The sequence below is a fragment of the Podarcis bocagei genome, assembly GCF_964188305.1.
Source record: "Podarcis bocagei genome assembly, chromosome: 10".
Taxonomy (NCBI): domain Eukaryota; kingdom Metazoa; phylum Chordata; class Lepidosauria; order Squamata; family Lacertidae; genus Podarcis; species Podarcis bocagei.
Window position 1 is genome coordinate 64,073,950 of NC_138135.1, and position 22,668 is coordinate 64,096,617.

The 22,668-nt window shown below is 40.0% G+C and overlaps 1 protein-coding gene across 3 annotated transcripts; it reads left to right on the forward strand.

Moving 5' to 3' along the window:
* Positions 1-43: 43 nt before the first annotated feature.
* MLC1 (modulator of VRAC current 1) lies at positions 44-21,816 on the forward strand. 3 transcript variants are annotated; one of them, XM_081211797.1, is made up of 14 exons: positions 73-208; positions 1,446-1,515; positions 2,954-3,091; positions 3,952-4,135; positions 9,416-9,505; positions 11,582-11,635; positions 11,746-11,847; positions 12,512-12,613; positions 14,716-14,787; positions 14,901-15,017; positions 16,605-16,661; positions 17,747-17,869; positions 19,925-20,092; positions 21,184-21,816. In XM_081211797.1, the coding sequence occupies exons 4-14, from the start codon at positions 3,956-3,958 to the stop codon at positions 21,256-21,258; spliced, it is 1,140 nt and encodes a 379-aa protein (XP_081067923.1). In that variant the 5' UTR covers positions 73-208; positions 1,446-1,515; positions 2,954-3,091; positions 3,952-3,955; the 3' UTR covers positions 21,259-21,816. The 3 variants fall into 3 exon arrangements, with proteins under 3 accessions (XP_081067924.1, XP_081067922.1, XP_081067923.1); XM_081211798.1 differs by lacking the exon at positions 1,446-1,515 and having other exon boundaries at positions 44-174; XM_081211796.1 differs by lacking the exon at positions 1,446-1,515 and having other exon boundaries at positions 63-208.
* Positions 21,817-22,668: the final 852 nt, after the last annotated feature.

The following is a 22,668-nucleotide window of genomic DNA, read 5'->3' on the forward strand; positions in this document are numbered from 1 at the left end:
GCATGCTCCGACCCGCTCTTATAAAGTCGCGCGCTTGCGCCGGCGCGGAAGAACGCGCGCCGGCGCAAGCGCAGTAGCGACGCTCGATTTCGTCTTCCCGCTCGCGCCTTGGCCGTTGTTGAACGATTGACGGGGGCGGCAGGTCTTTTGTGGTTAAGCCTTGCCGGTCGTGAGGTGACGCTCTACGTTTCCTCAGCAGCTCGTACCTGTACGCTGTATTGTTAACATCAGGGGGGGGGGGCAACTTGAATCAAATATTGGGGGTTTTTTGTGGGAGGGGGCGCAGGAAAGCCCCGCCCCGCATAATCGATCACATGACACTCTTTGAATGGCAATGTCCATCAACTTTGGGGGGTCCTGGCCACCTCAAATATTTTATTGGGTGGTCGAGGTACCCTCAGGCCCTAGGAGTTGGCTATTATTATTATTAATATACCACCCTATACCCGCAGGTCTCAGGGCGGTTGACAGAATAAAATCAAAATACTGTATTATTATTACTTGAATTTATATACCTCCCTATACCCGGAAGTCTCAGGGCGGTTCACAGAATGAAATATTATTATTATTATTATTATTATTATTATTATTATTATTATTATTATTATTAGAATTTATATACCTCCCTATACCCGGAGGTCTCAGGGCGGTTCACAGAATAAAATAAAATTATTATTATTATTATTATTTGGATCTATATACCACCCTTTACCCGGAGGTCTCAGGACAGTTCACAGAATGAAAGCATATTATTATTATTATTATTATTATTATTATTATTATTATTATTATTAGAACGTATATACCTCCCTATACCCCGAGGTCTCAGGATGGTTCACAGTATAAAATCAAAACATTATTATTATTATTATAAATTATATACCACCCTTTACCCAGAGGTCTCAGGGCGGTTCCACAAAATACATAATCAAAATAAAAACAGCAACCCAATAACAATCCCCCCCCCAAAAAAACCCTACATTTTAAAAGGGCATAGGATGCCAATCAAATCAACCAAAGGCCTGGTTCAAAAGGAATATAGAATGCATGGGATTGCATCGTAAGTCAGTCTGCAGTGTGTGTCTGGGTACATTTCCTCATGGATACATTGCTGTGTGTTTTGTAGCATTTGGGGACATCAGATCCTTGTGAGTATGTAAGTGTACAAACATTGGGCTGGATCCAGATTTAGCTTCTGTGTTGGATCCATTGATATTGCTAAGCTTGACAATAGGTTTTCCATCAGTGGAAAAGGAACGGGTGCAATTTTTGGCATATCCCCGCCAGCCCGCTCCAAAAACTGCTCCAAATGGTTGGGGGACCTTCCAAAACAGATTTCAGGAAATGTGGAACGCAGACCTTCCCTGTTTTCCAGGGACAGTTCTGTATTTACAGAAGCCACCCCGGTTTCTGATTTAACCCCGGAATGTCCCACTTTTCCTTAGAATATCCCTATTTTCATTGGATAAATGTTGGAGGGTATGGAGTCATGTGACCCCTGAGCCAAAGAGATAAGTGACTATACAACAATACTTAAGTTATAACAAGTAACTAAGTAACAGAAGACATCTGAAGGCAGCCCTGTGTTGGCAAGTTTCTAAAAAAAATGTTTTAATGTTTTATTATGTTTTTTATACATGATGGAAACCGCCCTGGGTGGCTAGGGCCACACAGTCAGATGGGCAGGGTGTAAATAATAAAATTATTATTAGTAGTATGGAATAGGACGTCCGTATTTTCATCACAGAAATATGGGAGGGTATGGGGAGGCTGCAGTGGACTGGCAGAAATCACGAAGAAAAGTTTCTCATTCTGGTGGAAATCTTACTGTCAACTGATCGACACTGTTGAATACAAACCAATGTTCCTCATGCAAAATCTTGTGGAAAAGCCCATGCTGCACAATGTTACAATGGAGAAATGCATACAAAACAAAACTCACAAACCCAGCAACATGGAACAATTCCCATGTGCATGAGGTGCCTTCAGATGGTGTTGTATGCCACTTTATGTAGCAAGTTTTAGCTCAGGTGTAACTACATAAATTGAGAAAGACTAACCAACCTTTTAATAATAATAAAAGAATGTAAGATAATATTGCGGGATGTTTACAAACATTTCACATCTTAGCCTGAAGTTGATTTTTAAGCCTGTTACAAGTTGACTAAAATTCAGAAACTGTTTAGCTCATTAGTGTCGTAACACTACAGAGACAGATAAATTAATTTTTGGACTCCCAAGCATATTTTGTACTTGATGAAGTATTAATTACCTTCAAAGAAATTGTTGTTGCTGTAATAGTGGCAGATGTCCTCTTTTTAGAAGAAAGATTTAAAAACCGTTTCCCTTAAAATGAGCAAATATTGAAAGTGTGTATAGAATTGCACACTTGTTTGGGATTAGTAAAACCCATTGCATTCAATGGGATTTACTATAAAAGTTTGTCCGGACACGTAGAACGTCCACTGAAATCTGTGAAACTTTCTTCCAAGTGAACATGTTTAGGATTTAATTACCTTTTATGTTCAAGTTTTTTCCCCTCCTGTGATCACACGTTTTACAATGTTGCTAGCTTTTGAGGATAAAAGTTATATAATTTAGCGAGAACAGCTAATTACTGTACAATTCTATACATGTCTACTCAAAAGTAAGTCTTACTGAGGCTTACTCCCAAGTAAGTGTGTATAGGATTGCAACTTCATGACTATCATAAGATATAACTTGATTAAACTGTGTATTAAGTATTTTAAACATCAAAGATAGTTTGTATCTTTGTCATATTGAAACTTTTGCTTCAATTTTTGCTTGCCCTAAGACAATTATGGAATCAGCCTTGTGAGAATATGGTACAGTAATTTTCTAGTATGTTCTCTTCATTAAAATTCAGTTGGCATTTCCCTGTTCTCTGGCTTAACTGTGGTTTTTGCTGTGCTTTTGTTCCACGTATGAATAGACCTTGTTGAAAGCCAAAGTAGAAGAGCAAACTTTTCAAAGGCAGCATGAATCACTAAGCAGTGAGACTATAACAAAGTGTACGGACAACTTTACTCACAAAACTATTCAAAGTTGAATATTAATTTCTCAGTTTAATGTAAGTATAACAGATTTTAACAACTGGTAAATATGTGGTTAAGTTTTTGTAATCGGTATACTTCATAATTATTCTAAGTGAGTTGGGGGGATAAGTAAAATGGATAAGTTGCGTTTATATAACAACAAACTATTTTGTCATGTCATCAAGTACTGTATGCAGTGTGTTTTTAATGCAATCCTGTACATTTAATGGGACTTACTCCCATCGGAGTATGTATAGGATTGTTGTCATAATTGTGCTTATTTCCCATTCTGTTGATAATTATGCAGAAGTGAATGTTAGGAAACTGTATTTTTTAATATATATATAAATTATTCAAGCTCTTTATAAAAAGTAGAAGTTGTTAAATGGTTTGGGTATATTGAATTATACTCATTTAATGTGTTGTATGGATGCTGGCCTATATGAAATATTAAGTATAATTGTTGATTTGTTTGCACACTGGGGTTGCTAAATATGAATAGAATGTAGAGTACAGAATTGTGCACTAATTTGAAAATAGTTATTCACTGTGCAATCCTATTATACCCATTTAACTCAGTGGGACTTCTGAGTAGACATACATAGGACTGTGTGGTGATTAAAATTGTCTTCAGTATTTAATAATTCACAATTCAGTCTGTTTTACTGTCTTGGAATGGAGTTTCGAGTATGAAAATAGTTAGGAACACAGCTTAATAATGTGATCCTAGCCATGTTAATGTGAAAGTTTTGTAGAAATATGTAACTCAAAGCATACATTGAAGTAAAAAAGAACGTTCTTAGCTCAAGATCCCCGAACAAATATAGAAACAATGTAAGATTTATTGGGAACTCCAAATTCAGAAATAAAAGGAAAATTTATTTTCACTTTAAAGCACCATGACCAAGGAGGAATCTTACAGGGAAGAATTTAGTTATGACAGAATGCCAACCTTGGAGCGTGGAAAACAAGAGAATGGAAATTATGTTCCAGATATTAAATCAAGCGACCTTCAACTATCAAAGAGGTTTCATCCATGTTTTAGTTATAAAACATGGATATATTCTTTGCTGATGGGGGTAAGTATGAAATGTTATCCCGGCCTGGTCAGGGCTAAATAGGTAAGGTTGTACTGGGCAAATATAGTAGGTTAATTTTTATTACATTATTACCCATGTCATTAAATCTGTTTGAAGTTGGAAAGTTTTGATTTTCTAAAAGTAGTATTTACTGGAATTAAGTCCTACCAGTGCCAGCCTAATAATATGGCAAAATGAAGCAATTGTCACAGAGGGCGGGGTCAAAGGCAAAGGATCCCTGGATGCTTATGTCCAGTCAAAGGTGATTATGGGGTGCAGCACTCATCTCGCTTTTCAGGACAAGGGTGCTAGCGTTTGTCCACAGACAGCTTTCCGGGTCATGTGGCCAGCATTACTAAACAGCTTCTGGCACAGTGGAACACCATGATCGAAACCAGAGCGCACAGAAATGCTGTTTACCTTCCTGCCACAGTGGTACCTATTTATCTACTTGCACTGGCGTGCTTTCAAATTGCTAGGTTGGCAGGAGCTGGGACAGAGCAACGGGAGCTCACCTGTTGCGGATATTCAAACCGCCGACCTTCTGATCGGCAAGCCCAAGAGGCTCAGTGGTTTAGACCACAGCACCACCTTTGTCTGGTGCCAGCCCAATAATATGGCAAAATGACAGAATTGTCATAGAGGGCTGGTGCGGGGCATGACAAACTGGTGCTCTCCAGGCTACGTTCTCATTAACCTCTTGCCTGTCCAGCCAGGTGGTGAGGGCAGGCTCTCTGCTGCCCTTTCCACTACTCTTCTCTGCCTCCTCTCCTCTTGCTCTGAGAAAAGGATAAAAGGGTCCTTCTGCAGAATGAGGCCCTCTCGGCAGGATGACCAGGAGAGTGCCATTTAGGTCCCTTCGAACCTAGCACAAAAAGAGCTTTTAAGCATTCTGCCTTGCTTGCCTTTAACTTCTGGAATTTCAACCAGTTGGTCTTCAACCACATATGGTTGAAATTGCACGAGTTAAATGTGCATAAGATGTGATCGGATTGTATTTTAAATTGTGCAGGTAGCATAAATTCAAGGTTTTCAAAACCTTTCCAACCGATATGGACTGCATGTATAAACCACACGAATGACTATAATGTACAATGGTTACCACTGAAATACCATTCCTTAGCTTGACTTTTTTGTTTTTGTAGACTTGTTTGTTTGTTTTCTGAGTGTGTTAATAATTTTATTATAGTTCGTAGTTTTATAACTGGCATTGCTAAGTGTCTAAGTATACATAGGTTGCAATCCTATATATACTCACCTAGAAGTTAATTCCACCCAGTTTTTGGCACTTGGTGTGTTTTGAATCATGTGATGAATTTGTAACATGTATGAAGTGTTAGGGGAGGAGTGGTACCTCTGGTGGGTCACACATCATGCTCCTGAGGTAGCGTAGGTGCCATCTCGTGCTGAAGGTTGTGGGTGCCTGCAACAAAGGGCTTCAGCTTTGCCCATTGACTGGGAGGGCATATATTATTGTGGGTGCTGAAGTTTGCTCCAGTGTGAGGTAGTTTGCCCAGCTTTGGTCCCCAACCTGCAATCAGCTCTCACCCATGGCTCCTAGAAGCTGTCAGCATGTGACAGCAGCCACACTCCAGGAAACAGCTTTGACTGGCCGGCCAAACCAGGTGAAGGTAGCTGACGGGTATCAAAGCCTCGGTGTGTTAGGGACTTACCCTGCATGCGAAGACAGGCTCTAGCAGTTTAAGTGAATGAGACCAGTAGTGGCTCCAGTGGTCAAAAAAGTAGAAGGTAGAAGGAAGTGAGGGGCAGATGGGAAAGTAGCCCTTCCCATCTGGGAAGTCAGCCTGGGAGAAGGAAAACTCTGATCCTAAACCTCTGCTGTTTTGCGGGATATCATTAGGAGAAGAAAAGTCCAAGGAATAAACCCAATACCAGCTGGTGGCAAACATGTCAGCGAGGTCGAGAGGGAGGGCGAGTCTTGTTGTTTGGGCAACCCAGGACCTCCATGGGAGGTCAGTTAACACTGCGGTTTGACTTCACCCCCAGAGGTTGAGATAGACGGATGCCAACAACAACATGACAATAAAAGTGAAAAATATAGTTCTTGATACTTCTTGGGAATACTGTGGCTATAATAATTTAAATAATATAATATGCTTGCTTATTAACAGAAAATGTTAGGCACTGAAGCTGCTAGCACACGGTAGTTGCAAAATAAATGTTTAGTAGTAGCAGTAACAGAAACTCCTGAGGATTTCCCCTGAGTACTGTACTTTGTTTAACAAGAACTACTAAAAAAATACTTAGAATGCTTCACTGCATAGCCACAAGATGTAGACAAGCTGTCTTTGCTGAGAAGTTTCATTGTTTTGTTAAGCATGCCTGCCAAGAAAGGAGCTTATTTTCTTTAGTTAACTTTAATTTACTGCTTTAGTAAGATTTTCTTTTTCCTAAATTGTTGCTGCGAGTGACAGCTAACTGACATCTTTTGCTGAATTCTTGCTGTCAATAGAGGAAGCATCATAAAGAGTTCCACTTATTTTTATGAACATACTGAGCAATTTTAGTCTATTCAAAGACAATGATTCCAGCTAAAATATATAGACTCTACAACACTGAGAATCCCAGAGATTGCTCGTGCTTGGGAGTAAAATATACGATAAGCAAGAGATATGACAAGCATTAGAAAAGGCTGAAAGAAAGAATTACACAGAGACTAAGGGTGCTTTCAGGTGACCTGTTTAGCCAGCATTTATCCTGCGTTGTTTGTAGGGAAATTAGACAATGTTGGCTTAGACAATGAACATTCACTCTAATTTGTTTGCAGGGAGGCTAGACGAGGTGGTGTCAAAATGTTATCACACACTTTCCATTGCATTTTCCTTATCACATCACAAAAGTCTGATCTTTTGGGGAAAACAAGTCTGTTGTGCAAGACCTCCCAGTCACCTATAATTGTGCAAGCAGAATTTACCTGTATATGATTGAATCCCACCCCAAAATAGCAACAGTCTGGAACTATCCAAATAAACTGTTTGGAGTAATAAGCATTATTACTCTTACCTCTACGTTCTACGTTATACCTGAAGGAGCGTCTCCACCCCCATCATTCTGCCCGGACGCTGAGGTCCAGCGCCGAGGGCCTTCTGGCGGTTCCCTCATTGCGAGAAGCAAAGCTACAGGGAACCAGGCAGAGGGCCTTCTCGGTAGTGGCGCCCGCCCTGTGGAACGCCCTTCCAGCAGATGTCAAAGCGATAAACAACTACCTGACATTCAGGAGACATCTTAAGGCAGCCCTGTTCAGGGAAGTTTTTAACGTGTGATATTTTATTGTATTTTTGGTTTTTATGGAAGCCGCCCAGAGTGGCTGGGGAGGCCCAGCCAGATGGGCGGGGTATAAATAATAAATTATTATTATTATTATTATTATTATTATTATTATTATTATTATTATTGCACACCCCTTCCCATTGTGTGAAGAAGGTAACAGCTGAATTTCTGTGGCATTTCCCAACATTGCAGACTCAGGGAAAATCCTGCTTTCAAATAAATGTGGGCTCTCCCAGTGCTACATTACTCTATATAGTGAGGGGTAACTGATGAATGAGGTATACCCAATATTTACTTTCGTTCTCACCATACATAGAGGTGAGTAGAAATATATTGTACAAAAAGGCCAAAAATGCAAAAGGGAGGCCAGTGGGAAAGAACATTGTGGAGGCGCTAAAACTCTTTAAGTATGAAGAGTCCTACTTAAATCCTCTCTGAGGACTGTATAAAGTGACGTGTGAAATAAACATTTTATTCAAGGATTCCCAACTTGTAGGGTAGAACTATATGAAACAGTATGGATGCAACTTACTCACATTTAACTTGTGTGCATTCAGCTTTACATGCATGGCTTTATTTTTAATTAAAAAAGGGGCAGACATACAGTGTGTGTGGGGGGGGAGAATTCTGGCAATCTCACCCGCCATTGCTAGGGTGGCCATACGGACATAGCCAGAATACTGCAGTCAGAAGCAGTGTCCGGGTGGAAATCGCAAAAATGTCTGGGGAAATCTGAATGTATGGCAACCCATGTCGGCAGAGTCGTTTTGGGTGATTTCCCTAAAAAATAGCTCAAAAAACTTCCTTTTTCCTTTACTTTTGCGATTTAGCCATAAGAGCTCAACAACTTTGTGCCCAGATTTTCACTTTTTGAAATATGGCAACCCTAGCCATTGCACCCAATGTGTTTTGACTATACACAATTTTGGCTTTAGGTGCAATGCCTGGAATGTAAGTTGTGGTATATGGCCTCGGCCCAGTATACCTGAAGGAGCGTCTCCATCCCCATCATTCTGCCCAGACACTGAGGTCCAACTCTGAGGGCCTTCTGGAGGTTCCCTCCCTGCGATAAGTGAGGTTACAGGGAACTAGGCAGAGGGCCTACTCGGGAGTTGCACCCGCCCTGTGGAACGCCCTCCCATCAGATGTCAAGGAAATAAACAACTACCTGACTTTTAGAAGACATCTGAGGGCAGTCCTGTTTAGGGAAGTTTTAAATGTTTGATGTTTTATTGTGTTTTTAATATTCTGTTGGGAGCCACCCTGAGTGGCTGGGGAAATCCAGCCAGATGGGTGGGGTATAAATAATATATTATTATTATTATTATTATTATTATTATTATTATTATTATTATTAGTGAATTTAGAGCAAAGAAGCAGTTATGGGGTGGGGGAGATGAGAGGGCCTCAACTCTCTGCTTCTTTACATCAAGTTTCTCAAGTTTTTCCCCTGTCTCACATATGGATCTAAACTGATATTTGACATTCTATTAAAATCCTCAGATGTAGCATGTAAAAGCAAATTGGGATGAAGTGTGTACAATTTGGAGAGCAGGAGTAGCAAATCAGGCAAGGTTAACCACCCCCTCCCTCTCACTTCCTGAAGTTGCTTTTCCCCAGGTTTTTTTTACATTCAAAGTGTCTGTACACAATCACACAGAGCAAGTGCTTGTTTGTGTGAATCTTCTCACAAATCCAATGTATTTATTGATATCTATTTTTATTTAGTTAAATACGAACACTTCCTAAGTTGTTACTCTTTTATATTGTTGCCAAGTCATTGCATAATAGTTCTAGAACTTAGCAGCAAGACAACATGTTCTTTTGACTTATAAAGATCTTTTGATGTTTGGTTTCAGTATCATTAACACAGAGAAACAATTGTTAATGGTTCTAGTATTTTCATTTTTGAAAAGAACTGCCAATTCTCATGAAGTTGCTTAGCTATATAATTTATGCTAATAAAGTAATGTAATTTCTTCATTTCAGACTTGCATCCTTGTTACCTCTGGATTTTCACTTTATTTGGGGAACGTTTTTCCATCTGAAATGGATTACTTGCGCTGTGCAGCAGGTTCAGTAAGCATTCCTTTTAATTTCTGTGGCTGTCTAGAAATATAAATTAGAAATATAATTCAATTTTCTTATTTTCATTATGCTTCAAAAGCCTTATCTCAGATATGCCACTTGATCCAGAATTAAACTGCTAACACATGCTCTCTTTAGATAATTCCTCACTCTTGATTTCAGAGAAATTGTTTGCTTTAACATAATTGGCAGCAGCTTGCCAATTAAACACTTGGTTTTCCCCCCTTTTGCTTTATAATAGCAGAAGCAATGTTTAGTTATTGTGTGTTATTTATATTCAAATAAACAATGTAATGAAACATCACATGAGCAAATATCAGGGGCACAGAGAATCCTATAAATTTCCTTCTCTCTCAGGGTATATTTGTAAGCATGAAGCTGGGGTTGTGTAAGTAACTTTTATCTCTGGATGATGTCTTTTGAGTTTTGTTCTTAGTGTGTTCTCGTGTGCACACACACAAAAGGCCCTGATTCAGTTAAATTAGTTATGACACCAATGGGACTTGAGTGAGTTATGTCCAAATGATTCTCTTAGCTACAGTGGAAGTTTAAAAACCCAGTCCTATGCATTCTATCCTTTCTTACTGCAACATGGAAGACATTGACTTTATCAATTCATGTATATGAAGATTGCCAATGAGCAATTGATGTTTAATCTTGTGGACCGCCCTGAAATCTTCAGATGAAGAACAGCATATAAGTATTATGAATAGTAATAACAAAGGTCCGTATAGTTAAAGCTATGGTTTTCCCAGTAGTGATGTGACAGCTGGACCATAAAGAAGGCTGATCGCCGAAGAATTGATGCTTTTGAATTATGGTGCTGGAGGAGACTCTTGAGAGTCCCATGGACTGCAAGAAGATCAAACCTATCCATTCTTAAGGAAATCAGCCTTGAGTCCTCACTGGAAGGACAGATCCTGAAGCAGAGGCTCCAATACTCTGGCCACCTCATGAGAAGAGAAGACTCCCTGGAAAAGACCCTGATGTTGGGAAAGATGGAGGGCACAAGGAGAAGGGGACAACAGAGGACGAGATGGTTGGGCAGTGTTCTCGAAGCTATGAACATGAGTTTGACCAAACTGTGGGAGCCAGTGGAAGACAGGAGTGCCTGGTGTGCTCTGGTCCATGGGGTCACGAAGAGTCAGACACAACTAAACGACTAAACTGCTGTTTTATTTTAAGTCAGTGGTCCTCTCTCATATGCTAAAGCCCTTGGGAACATCTTAAGTAGATCTTTGGATTGTGTCCAGGGACGCGGACTTATAAAAAATATTGGGGGGGGGGGCGGGAAAGCTCATGAATAATAAATAAGCTCATGAATATGCAAATAAAGTGGCTCCGGCCCTAAATAGGGCAAGCCACGCCCCCCCAGCCAGCCGATTGGCTGGCTGGGAGGTGTGGCCAGTCGGGATTCCCCTGTTCTCGCGGGATTTCCGGCAGTGCCTTGGCAGTGGCGCTGCGAAGCAGCGAGGCAGGAGCCCCCGCCCCCGGGGATTCCCTAATCTCGCGGGGGACGGCCGGGGCTCTCCGATTAGGGCGCGCGGCTGGCTGGCTGGCTGGCGAAGGAGCAGGTGGGGAGGAGGCGGGGGACGGCGGCGGCGCTCTGCTGGAAGGGCGCCCGAGATTATGGGGGGGGCTGAGCCCCCCCCAAAATTTTTTTGAGGGAGCTCGAGCCCCCTCAGGCCCCATGGAGTCGGCGCCTATGATTGTGACTCTAATCTTTATCACAGTAAGTTTATGTTCAGGGCAGTAGTGGTAGGTAATCTGCAGCCTAATTTCAAAAGCCCTCTGCAAGTTCAGACTTGCCAGAAGAGAGTAGGGAGGAAGAGACAGAAAAAGTGGGTTTCAGAAAGAGAAAAAACAAACAAAAATTTAGCCTGAAAGATAATGGATTTGCCTAAATTATCCAAAAGCTTTATGGGTGAGATGAGGCTTTTGTTGTGATTTACTATGTTCACATAGGCAAAGTATGTCTATTCTATACTCAGTGGGAAATTTTATTATTCATGAAATTCTAGTTTAGTTTGTAAATTGTACTCTTAATTTTCATTAATTTCTCTCCAGTGTATTCCCTCAGCAGCTGTGAGTTTTGCCATAGCCCGAAACAAAGTTAATGTGGTAAGTACTTTATAAGCTTGGAATGACTGTTAACACTTAATTTCTTTAATTAAAGCAAAAATGAAATATTCTTAATGTGTGTGTGTTGTTTTTTGTTTTTGTTTTTACAGATACCCAATTTCCAGATGCTGTTTGTTTCTACATTTGCTATTACAACAACATGTTTAGTTTGGTTTGGATGCAAACTTGTCTTGAACCCTACAGCAGTAAATGTGAGTTCTTAACAATAAAGATAAATTCTATAATTAGTTTATTTGATATTGAGTTTGCTTATTTTGTTCTTTGTATATATAATCTTTAAAAATGTTAATCAGATTCTACTTAGCCACTGTTTCATACCGTAATTTGCTGCTTTTGTTTTTAAATCTGAAGAGACTTTATAGGAAAATACTTTTAATGTTTTAATGCTGGCATGTGTCATTTCCGCTTCTTTCCTTGCTATATTATTATTGGTTCTTAAAGTTCAAGCAACAAATGATCAGACATATCAAACAGATTGCCAGCAATTCTCATTCTCAAAACTCTAGGTATAAAAAATTGAGCGAGCTGTTCTAGGCCTAATTCAAAAGTTGCATTTGCATTATGCTAGCCATTGAAAAACCATAACTGTGTTGATCCTGTTCCACATGGAAGGTTTGTGTGAAATGGTTCCCTATATGGTTCACCCAGTTTTAAGTATGCCAATGCGAAGCCCCTGTTTAGAGGGGCTAAACTAGAATGGTTAGCCAAACTTCATGAGAAGCCACAACAATGGTGCTCCCATGGTTCCATTTTTCATCGCAAGTGCTCCATTGCAAAGCTCATGCTCTGGATCGGACCGGGTGACATTATAGTAATTATGTTAATCTAATTTTTTAAAATACATTTTATGCACAGATAAATTTCAACTTGATTCTCCTCATTCTACTGGAAATTTTCATGGCAACTACTGTAATAATTTCAGCAAGGTTTAACGAGGAGTGCTGCAGGAGGAAGAAAGTAAGTTTTTCCTTAAATATTTCTAAAATAGCCTAAAGGCTTTCTACAATCTCTACTTCATATTTGCATACTGCCTCAGAAACATAGTCACTGTGATTCTGTCATATAGCTATGATATCATATGCCTGTGTACTACTGAATATTGGGGGTTTGGGGGTGCATTTCTGCTGGGGAATAACTCCTTTTTCTGTATTTTATATGAGCATTACAGATTTCATGCAAACATCTTTCTGGCAGTGAGATCAGGAGCTTCCTTTTTCCTTTCCGATTAGCACATGCTACTTTCAAAGATTATCAGTGCAATGCAACCCCACTTTGTACTGGGCTCGGTGGTGGTGGATTGGACAGAGATACTCTTCTGTCTAGTCTTGCCAGTCTTCACTGTGAAGTAATGCCAGCATTATTCTGCTGGCATAGAGCTTCCTGTCTGGCTCACCAAATGGGGCATGGAGGGACTGAGCCATCCCAAGCCAGCCTCATTGTTGTCACATGATGGCGTTGGGCCTGATTGCTGCACCAGCTCCAGGCTGATGCCCCAACTTTTGCCCATGTAGGTACATGCAGCAAGGATGTGGATGTAATTGTGACTCTGCCATTTAGTTAAGCCCCACCGGGCAGCAGCCAAGGTGTACGTTGCATCCTAAATCAATATCCACATTGTAACGTCTACAAGTACAGAAAATCTAGAAGAAGAAGAGTTTGGATTTGATATCCCGCCTTTCACTCCCTTTAAGGAGTCTCAAAGCGGCTAACATTCTCCTTTCCCTTCCTCCCCCACAACAAACACTCTGTGAGGTGAGTGGGGCTGAGAGACTTCAGAGAAGTGCGACTAGCCCAAGGTCACCCAGCAGCTGCAGGTGGAGGAGCGGAGACGCGAACCGGGTTCCCCAGATTACATGACTACCGCTCTTAACCACCACACCACACTGGCTGTAGCAATTTTCTTGTGAATACACTGGGCCTGTATAGTTATATATAGTTCAGGCAGTCCAACATCTCCATACGATGTATTGTCTATAGCAGTGATGTCCAAACTTTTTTCAAAGAGGGCCAGATTTGATGAAGTGAAGGGCCGCGAGGGCTGACCAAAGGGCCAACCGAAGTTGTTGACCTTTTTTTTTTAGGATTGAAGTTGTTGAGATTTTTTAAGGATTTTACCCCAGGAAATAAACTGCCACAGGGGCCGGATTAAACCGACCAGCGGGTCGGATAAGGCCCCCGAAATGGACTTTGGATGTGCCTGGTCTATAGCTTTGCTAGCATATTCACCCATGTAGATATATGAAAATTACAGAACACAAGGAAACGGGGAGCTACAAAACGAAACAGCCTTATTTCACCTTAAAAACTAACAAACTTGCTTGCAGTAGAAGAGTAAGACTAAAATTCTCAAACAATGTATTCTATCTAGCTAATCTTAGGTAGTTGAATGATTTTTCCTCCCTTAGCACAATATGCGTACATGAGAAAAGAGAACTGAAAGCTGTGTCGGTGTTAGCACAAGGTGTTGCACAATTTCTTGGACAAGGTCTTTCACAACATCTCAAGTTGCACACTTGAACTCCTTGTTGTGCTTAGTTTTCTGCTAGCTATTGCTTAACAGTTTGCAGAACAGTGCAGCTGCCAGAATTTCTTTCATTGCACTATCTCTGGAACTAATCCCCTATCTATGTAATCCTCCCTCTGAGCAAGCTGTTTTATGAATGGTATTGACATTTCAGCTGCAGTACATCAGCATGAGTGGGTCATGTTAATGAACAGGCATATTTGTGTACATATACGTACATGTGTAGATATGTAGATGGATAGATTTGTATATCTTGACAGGGAGAGAGGGAGAAATTATGCTGGTATGACTTGTATTTTAGTATTTTATGCACACAGATGGAAGCAGCAGGAGGTCCTTTTCACATAAAACACACACAGCTATGTGTGTTATGGGTTGCATGAGTTCAAACATGAATTCCCTTTTAAGTTTTTAAACATAAAGTCGTAAGTTACCAAGTTGTAAGTACTTCCAATCTGCGGGTAGCTTCTACACCCAGATGACTAATGCTTGGTTAATAGTTTATTTACTCTGATCATCTTTTCCCCCCTTTTAGATGACAATGTATGATAGTGCGATCACATTGAATAATGTCAGCTTTCCAGCACGGATCCTAAAATCCTATTCAGTAAGAGATCTTTGTTTTATCAGTCTCTAAGAATCTGCTATGAATTATATATAATTTTATATAATATATTTTTATTATATAAAAATCCCAAGCAAATTCTTCTTCTTTTTTAGGTAATTGAAGTGATTATTGGAATTTCTGCTGTGTTTGGTGGAATAATAGCTTTGAATATGGATGTGCTAGTCTCAGGGCCATATCTTTCAGTAACTTTCTTTTGGATTTTAGTGGCTGTAAGTATTACATCATTGAATATAACATTTTATAAACTGTTGTTCACTTTGATGAATAACAGGTTTTTCAATGTACCATCTGTGTCTTATACATATATATTAGGAACAGTCTACTTATTCTTGTAAAACTGTCACACTTTATTATTAACAGCATTTGTACACCTTTAAGTAACAACATTCTGTACAGATAAGAAAGGCTGGTACTCTTGACCAGCATTCAACCAACTTGCTTCATCTACACAATGATTTCTGCTTGTGCAGTGGACTTTCCCCCTCCTCTTCCTGTGAGCATCTCTCCCCAAATCTGTTCTGGAGGGCTGGGAGAACCCCCAGAACAGATTTAGCGTATGCAGGCAGGGAGGAGAGAGAGGAAAAGGTTCCGTTGCCCAAGTGGAAATCCTTGTGCTGAGAGTATGAATTAATTGAAAGACCACATGGTGTCTTAATTTACAGGACTATTTGGAAAAGAGCCCAGGTCCTTTGTAGTCAGGCATATTAAAAACAACAACAACTAGATTCAGAAAGGTGTGTGATCTAGTAAAAATCAAGGAATATGAATCAGAAAAAAGCACAAATAGCTTAACGAGAGATTCTAGCATTTATCCAGGGTCTGTTTCCTTAGAATGAAGGCCCTTGGTTATTTAGAATATGGTCTTATTTACACATATATACAACCTGAGTACAAGATGGAGGGACTCACTTCATTAACAGTCTAACACAAAGGCTAGCTCTTTGCTTCTTGTTCTCCTTCGCACAAGGTGAAGTGGCATTCAGCCAGGTGAGGGGGGGGGCTTATTCCCTCCTCCCAGAAGCAGCATTAGTTAGCATTAACTTGTTTCTATAGCTTTATGGCTAACTATTTAGACACGTTAAAAATGTATTTACAAGTCTGGCAATGACCATTAACTTAAAAGAAACTAGTTTGATCAGTTCAGCAGTTACTTCCAGTGTAGACCATGTCTTACAGATACAAAACTATAGGTTTGGTTGGGACCCACTGGCATCATCCAAACCAATCCTTCAATCCTATATACATACAACATATTGGTGCAGATAAGAGTTTGAGATGGTATATCCCATTCGAGCTATAATCAAATGCCGACTTTTCTAGCCCCATTGAATACAGCTGGACATACCACTGAATAAATGTACACTGGGTTACTCTTTAAATCAGTTAGGTAGATAGTGTGTATTTTATAATTTTCCAGTGGGCACTAGGACTCTGCAAAGTGGGGAGCATGTTCCTTCTCTTTCTCAAAGCAGGAAAAAGTGTCTTCACTCCAACAGCATCTCTGATTGATTCCCACCCCCCTTACTGGAGTGATAGTTCACTCTCTGGCCAAGTTTGCTAGTACTCCAGAGGAGGGGGTCAGTCAGAGATTCTGTTGGAGTGAATCCTGCCTCAAGCAACAGCAGGAATATGTTGCCTACTTGGTGGTGTCCTAGTGCCCTTTTCCTTCCTATAAAGCAACAAGAAATCATTGGAAGTGCAGTTGGGGTAATCAGTATATTTGCTAATAGGCACTGCTCAACCAAAATATATCCTGATTGGTCCTGAACATTTTCTCATATTTAGTTTCTTTTTAGTGTTTTCCCAGTGCCATTGCAAGTCATGTTGCCGCTGAATATCCAAGCAAATGCTTGGTAAGTATATTATTAAAACAGTCTGGTGGAAGTACGTCAATGAACTGATGCAATCATAAATGTTATGGTGAAAATAGGTCCAGTAGAACTTTCTGAAAACTGAACAGCAACTAGACTGATTTAACATTTACTGCCATTTCAAATCTCTTCCTTTGGGCCAGAGAGTGATGATATTTTTTCACACAGTTTATGAAGGAGGCATAATGGAATCATTATCTTCTGGGTATACAGTGATGCCTTAGTGATCTCCAAAAAATTGGCTTTATAGATGTTTGTTTCTTCAAAAACTGATTGGATAGGAAATTAATAGTGGGTCAAAATGCTCTGTACTACGTCCAAAAACATTGCAATCCTTATTTATTGCACTTTGATGCTCTCCATTCCATCCAAAATGTTACCATCTGCTACATTAGCTACATAAAGCATAGTGAGAATTCTTTACTGGCTCACATACAGTATCAAACTTTATGATCTTTTCTTTCACCTGCTCTGTTTTTTTTGGCTTTTTCATACATAGTTATATCTCTCCCTATGCTGTGATGCATTTCAAAGCTGGAGAGTCTGTAAGCATTTAATAGTGTAATGCTATGTATGTCTACTCAAAAATAAGCTCCATTGGTTTCAATGGTACTTCCTAGTAGGTGTGCTTAGGAATGCAGTCTAAGTATATCTGTAATCACTTTTGGTCCCAGCTGCGTGTGTAATGTTTTACTCTCCTTTCCCCCCCATATCTGTTTTGTTGTCTTTCTCCTTTATTCACAATTATCCAAAGCACCACACAAATGGAACACAGCATGCAGTTCTTTAGAGGGGACTGGGCCTTTGTCTGGATGTTACGAATACCTTGGGTGCTCTGAATACACACTTATTAATATGAGTTCTAAAATATTTATCAATGTAAACACTTCATACTCCTCATTCACTTTTCCAGGGACTAAGCTTACATTTTTGAATTTCTTTTTATGAATAAATTGCAACAAACTTCATTTATGCAAGCTTGCTCAGAGACACAAGAATACATACATGAATCTTTTTTTAATTAATAACAAATATCTATCTAATCACAATTCTATGTTTAATTTTAGGTAGAAGTCCTGATTGCCATAAGCAGTGTTACATCTCCATTATTATTCACAGCTTCAGGATACTTGTCCTTCAGTATCATGCGAATTGTTGACATCTTTAAAAACTATCCACCAACAGTTAAAGTATGTATTGCTTTTGAATTACCAAGCAGACAATCAATGTATCTTGTCAGTCTATTGTGACCAAGGCCATAATGTTCCGTACAAACTACTGCTTTCTATTCTAAATAGTCCTAACTTTTATAAATGCTGTGATTCAGGTTTTTTTATGTGTGACTTTGGAACACGTAGGGAGAGAAATAGGAGTATTGTGTTGTGCAAGCAGGATTGCTTTGGAAGCTGAGAAATTGTGAGCCATGATCAGGAGCCAAAGGGAAGCAAGATCAGAGAGGGATTGTAGCATATTTAAATTACCTATACATTATTTGGCTGCATTCTTACAGTTTACCATAGCATGCTGGCTAAGTAAAAGCTAGTGAATGTATGTAATATTTCCCCCCTGTGATATCACTTGTGCAATTTCTAGTTCTTGAGATGTTTTAGAGATGCTTATCAGTTGATTGAAATCTGTTTATCTGTTGCTTGCAAATTTGCATCTTGCCAAGAACATCAGTTTCAGGAAATAATTTCAGTCATACTGTAAAGCATGACAGGTTTGTTCTTGCCAGGTATGATTACTTAATGTGCTGTGGTAACGGAATGTGCTGGGACTCCCAGCCACAGATGTCCAAAACAAAGGTCTCAGCCACTTTAAAACACGAGATACGGAAGTATAGGGTACATGGCCTTTCCCAAGGTATTATGCTACTACTACTGTTTGAGTTTATACACTGTCCTTATTCTTGTACACATTGTAATGCATAAATTATTATTTCTTGTGCACTATAAGAAGTGGGGAAGTATAAGCTACAACTTTAGTTCCTATAATATCAGGAGATTATTTGCCAATTTATACCCAGTGTTATCAATTTAGAGTAAGTCTATGTAGTATATATGGAGTACAGCAGATCTGCCATAATGTTTTGTGGTTTTCCCATAATTTCCCTAATGACTATAAGACATATACAAACTGTGGCCCATAGTTGCTGCTTGCTGCGAGGGAGAACTGGAAGGCGATACAGTTGTACCTTGGTTCTCAAACTTAATCCGTTCCGGAATTCTGTTCCAATACCAAAGCGTTCCAAAACCAAGGTGCGCTTTCCCATAGAAAGTAATGCAGAACAGATTAATCCGTTCCAGATTTTTGAAAACAACCCCTAAAACAGCAACTTAACATGAATTTTGCTATCTAACAAGACCATTGATCCATAAAATGAAAGCAATAAACAATGTACTGCAGTCACACAATCAATCAGTAGCTGAACTGGGTTCCACACAGTCACACACACACAAAAAAGAGCCACAAAAACACAAAATAAACAGCAAAAACAGACAGACCTCAGCGTAACACTCAAAATGGAAGTGTGGCACTCAAATCGGAAGTGTAATACTCAAAACGGAGCACGTTCAGCTTCTGAAAAAAGTTCACAAACTGGAACACTTACTTCTGGGTTTGCAGTGTTTGGGCTCTGAGTTGTTTGAATACCAAGGTGTTTGAGAACCAAGGTAGGGATGTTAGCACTGTGCAGAAGCACTGAATTGGCTCTATCATATCATGTCAACTCCCCTTTCCCTCCTGGTCAGTGGGCAATGAATCTTGCCCAGAGGCTAGGCATGCAATGGCACCCTCCTTACCAGTTGCTTGAGTCCTGAGTGGGAACAAGTGCTGATCGTAGCCCTTAGAGACTTCATAGGAGTTGGCATTGGGTGGGCACAGAGAGGAGGAGGAATAAGTAAAAATCTGTTTTCTTACAAGTCAAACTATGGAAAAACTTTGTAAATCTGTTTCCTTTTGCATTCACATAATAAGGAAATATATACACTTGAATGTGGTATGCCTGGGCATTCACACTTCATATTGGAAAACTCATGCTAATAAATGGTGACAAAATATGCCGCTGGCTCCCAAACCAGGACAGAATGGCCTTTAAGGATATAGAAGTTTGATATTGGAAGTAAGGGGAAAGCAGAGCATTTCAGGTGCCTCCAGTAAATGTGACCTTTGGAGGCAGAAAAGTGTGTAACAGTTAGCATACCTAAAGGCTAAAGCCTTTTCTATGTGTGTATTTATTTTTTTAGCAGTCTTACGACGTGCTGCTCCTGCTTCTAATGCTGATGCTGTTAATTCAAGCTTTCCTGACTACTGGCACTGTCATATTGTGTGTAAGCTTCAAGGCAAAAATGAAGATGCGGGACTCAGTGTGGGCTGTGCCACAGATGAACAAACAAGAGTACAAAACAACAGAGGTGAGGGATAATTTCATTTTAAAATTGGTGTAATTATGGAATGTTGCTGATCATTTCGGTTTCATTGCCAGCACCCATCACAGTTCTTCTTTTAAATACAGATTTATTTGTAAGTGAATGTTATATTGACATGGCTAAGTGTGAACGAGCAAATATGTGGGTTCCTAAACTGCAGATTTTGCCTGCAGTGCTCCTACTGGAACTAAGCCATGCTGTCTGGAACTAAGCCATGGTTTGACTTTGTGTTACTTCCAGACCCAGGCTCATAGTTCCAGGCAAACCACAAGCTGTAACTAAGTTTGTTCTTGGTTTACCACTTATGCTTAATCTAGGGAGAGGACCTGATTCAGATTGGGACTGCAGTAAAGTGGGGGGGGGGGATTGTTTTAAGTTTTTCCTCCAATGCCATTTTCTCAATGAAAATTTCCCCCTGAAATGGCTAAATGCCCCCAAAGAGAAACTGCTACGTGCATCCAAAGCTGCCTGGGCAAACAGCAGTTTGGGGGGGGGGGCATTTTTGGTGAAGAAAATGGCATGAAGGGGTTAGATCCCTCTTACCCTGCACTGCAGTCCCAATCTGGATTAGGCATCTTCACTGTTACTAGGTAAAGGTAAAGGGACCCCTGACCATTAGGTCCAGTCGTGGCGGACTCGGGGGTTGCGGCGCTCATCTCGCTTTATTGGCCGAGGGAGCCGGCGTACAGCCTCCAGGTCATGTGACCAGCATGACTAAGCAGCTTCTGGCAAACCAGAGCAGCGCATGGAAACGGCGTTTACCTTCCCGCCGGAGCGGTACCTATTTATCTACTTGCACTTTGACGTGCTTTCGAACTGCTAGGTTGGCAGGAGCAGGGACCAAACAACGGGAGCTCACCCCGTCGCAGGGATTCGAACCGCTGACCTTCTGATCGGCAAGTTCTAGGCTCTGTGGTTTAACCCACAGTGCCACCTGTGTCCCTTCACTGTTACTACTTTCTTATAAAAATGCAAGACGTGGAAATGTGATCACACATCTAATGATTTACCCTTAGTCTGGATTCTTCCATTCTAATTTGTCAATAACAGTGTTTGAATTTATTTATTTTTTGTAGGTTTCCAATAACAGCATGAAGGATTTCGACAAAGAGAAGGCTTGGAAAGCTGTTGTAGTCCAAATGGCCCAGTAATCTGGATTTAGGAAACTGAAGCAGGAAAATTGCTGGAATAAGGGCATGCTAGCCTTTGCATTTGCAAGTGTTATGGGGGCACAGTCACAAACATCATGACAGCCCTACTGACCACTTCCCTGTGGTTTCCAAATAGTAGAATTTAGTCAGAATGTTAGCACCATGCAATCTTCCTTTAAAACCTCTCTCATGCCTTTCTAATAACTTAGAAATTAGTATAGCTTCAAGTTTGCAACACAACTTGTTTCAACAGAGTGTATCTTTCATTTTAGAGTACTAGCATCTTATGTAATTGCAAACCGACTCTACAAGAAGAAACTGCCAATTAGAAATTAAGTCCATCTGAACAGCTAAACATAAGTAACTATGTGGTAGGTCTTGCTTATTGCAAGAGAACTAATATAACTGCTGGTATTCAGTTGATGTTAACAGACACATTTATAAAGTTACAAATGTGTGTCATCGTTGATGCTTTTGCTTATAAACTTCACTTTTGTAGGAGTTAAGTCCTTAAGAATTGCATATTACTTTTGTATAAAATAAACATCTTTATCACAAGTCGGTTCTAGGTGTACATTGTTGTTGATTGATGCAAAATGGGAGAAATACCCTTTATAATGAATGTGTACATTGTCATGCATACAAAGGCACATTATTCACATGGTGACCAGGCGACTTGCTGGGAGATGAGCAGTTTTGCCCCTCTGCATCATTGCCCCTATAAGGGTGAATGTCAACCATCATTGATGGGGTGTGTGGAGTAATAAAGTATACTCAGAGATACTACTCAAGTGGGCTACTCCTGTTCCCCAAACCTGGTGCCTAGTGTGTGTGGGGGAGTTTTTCCTGGTAAAATTGCAGCTGGTTTACTTTGTACTACAATTTTCAGTGGGAGCCTGAGAACTAAGTCTGCTACTATATGCATAGCCCTTTCTCTAATCTGCTCTGAGTACTGCTCCTTTGTTTGATGCCAGAATATTAGGGAGGTTTAGAAATGCTACAGAGACACAGAATACTTGGACTATAAAGTATATATCAAAGGATGAGAATGCTGGGATTTGGCAAACAATTCTCTGTACTCCCCAGTAATAATTTATGAATTGTATTTATTTCAAAAAATCATTTACACGCTAAGAGCAGAGAACACTAAAATATAGTCGTTAAAATATAAAAAAACTTGTAAGACCAAGTTTGAGGCAAACGCCTGCATGGGTAAAATTAAGTTTTTACATCATTTCAAAAAGTTTGAGTGTATTCAAGTAGCCCCAGAGTAATGTTCTTACAAGTAAACAAACACTGAATGCTGAACTGGAACATTCAAAAAGGAAAACGAAGGCTTCTTGCACAATCAAATCCTGACTCAGAAGGCAAGATTAGGTCTTCTTACAAAGACATGTGTTCAAACTAGGA

Coding starts and splice junctions, on each gene's coding strand:
- MLC1 (XM_081211798.1), top strand. CDS start 3,956: ATGACCAAGGAGGAATCTTACAGGGAAGAATTTAGTTATGACAGAATG. Junction 9,506..11,581: donor TGCGCTGTGCAGCAGGTTCA/GTAAGCATTCCT, acceptor ATTTCTCTCCAG/TGTATTCCCTCAGCAGCTGT. Junction 11,848..12,511: donor TGAACCCTACAGCAGTAAAT/GTGAGTTCTTAA, acceptor TTTTATGCACAG/ATAAATTTCAACTTGATTCT.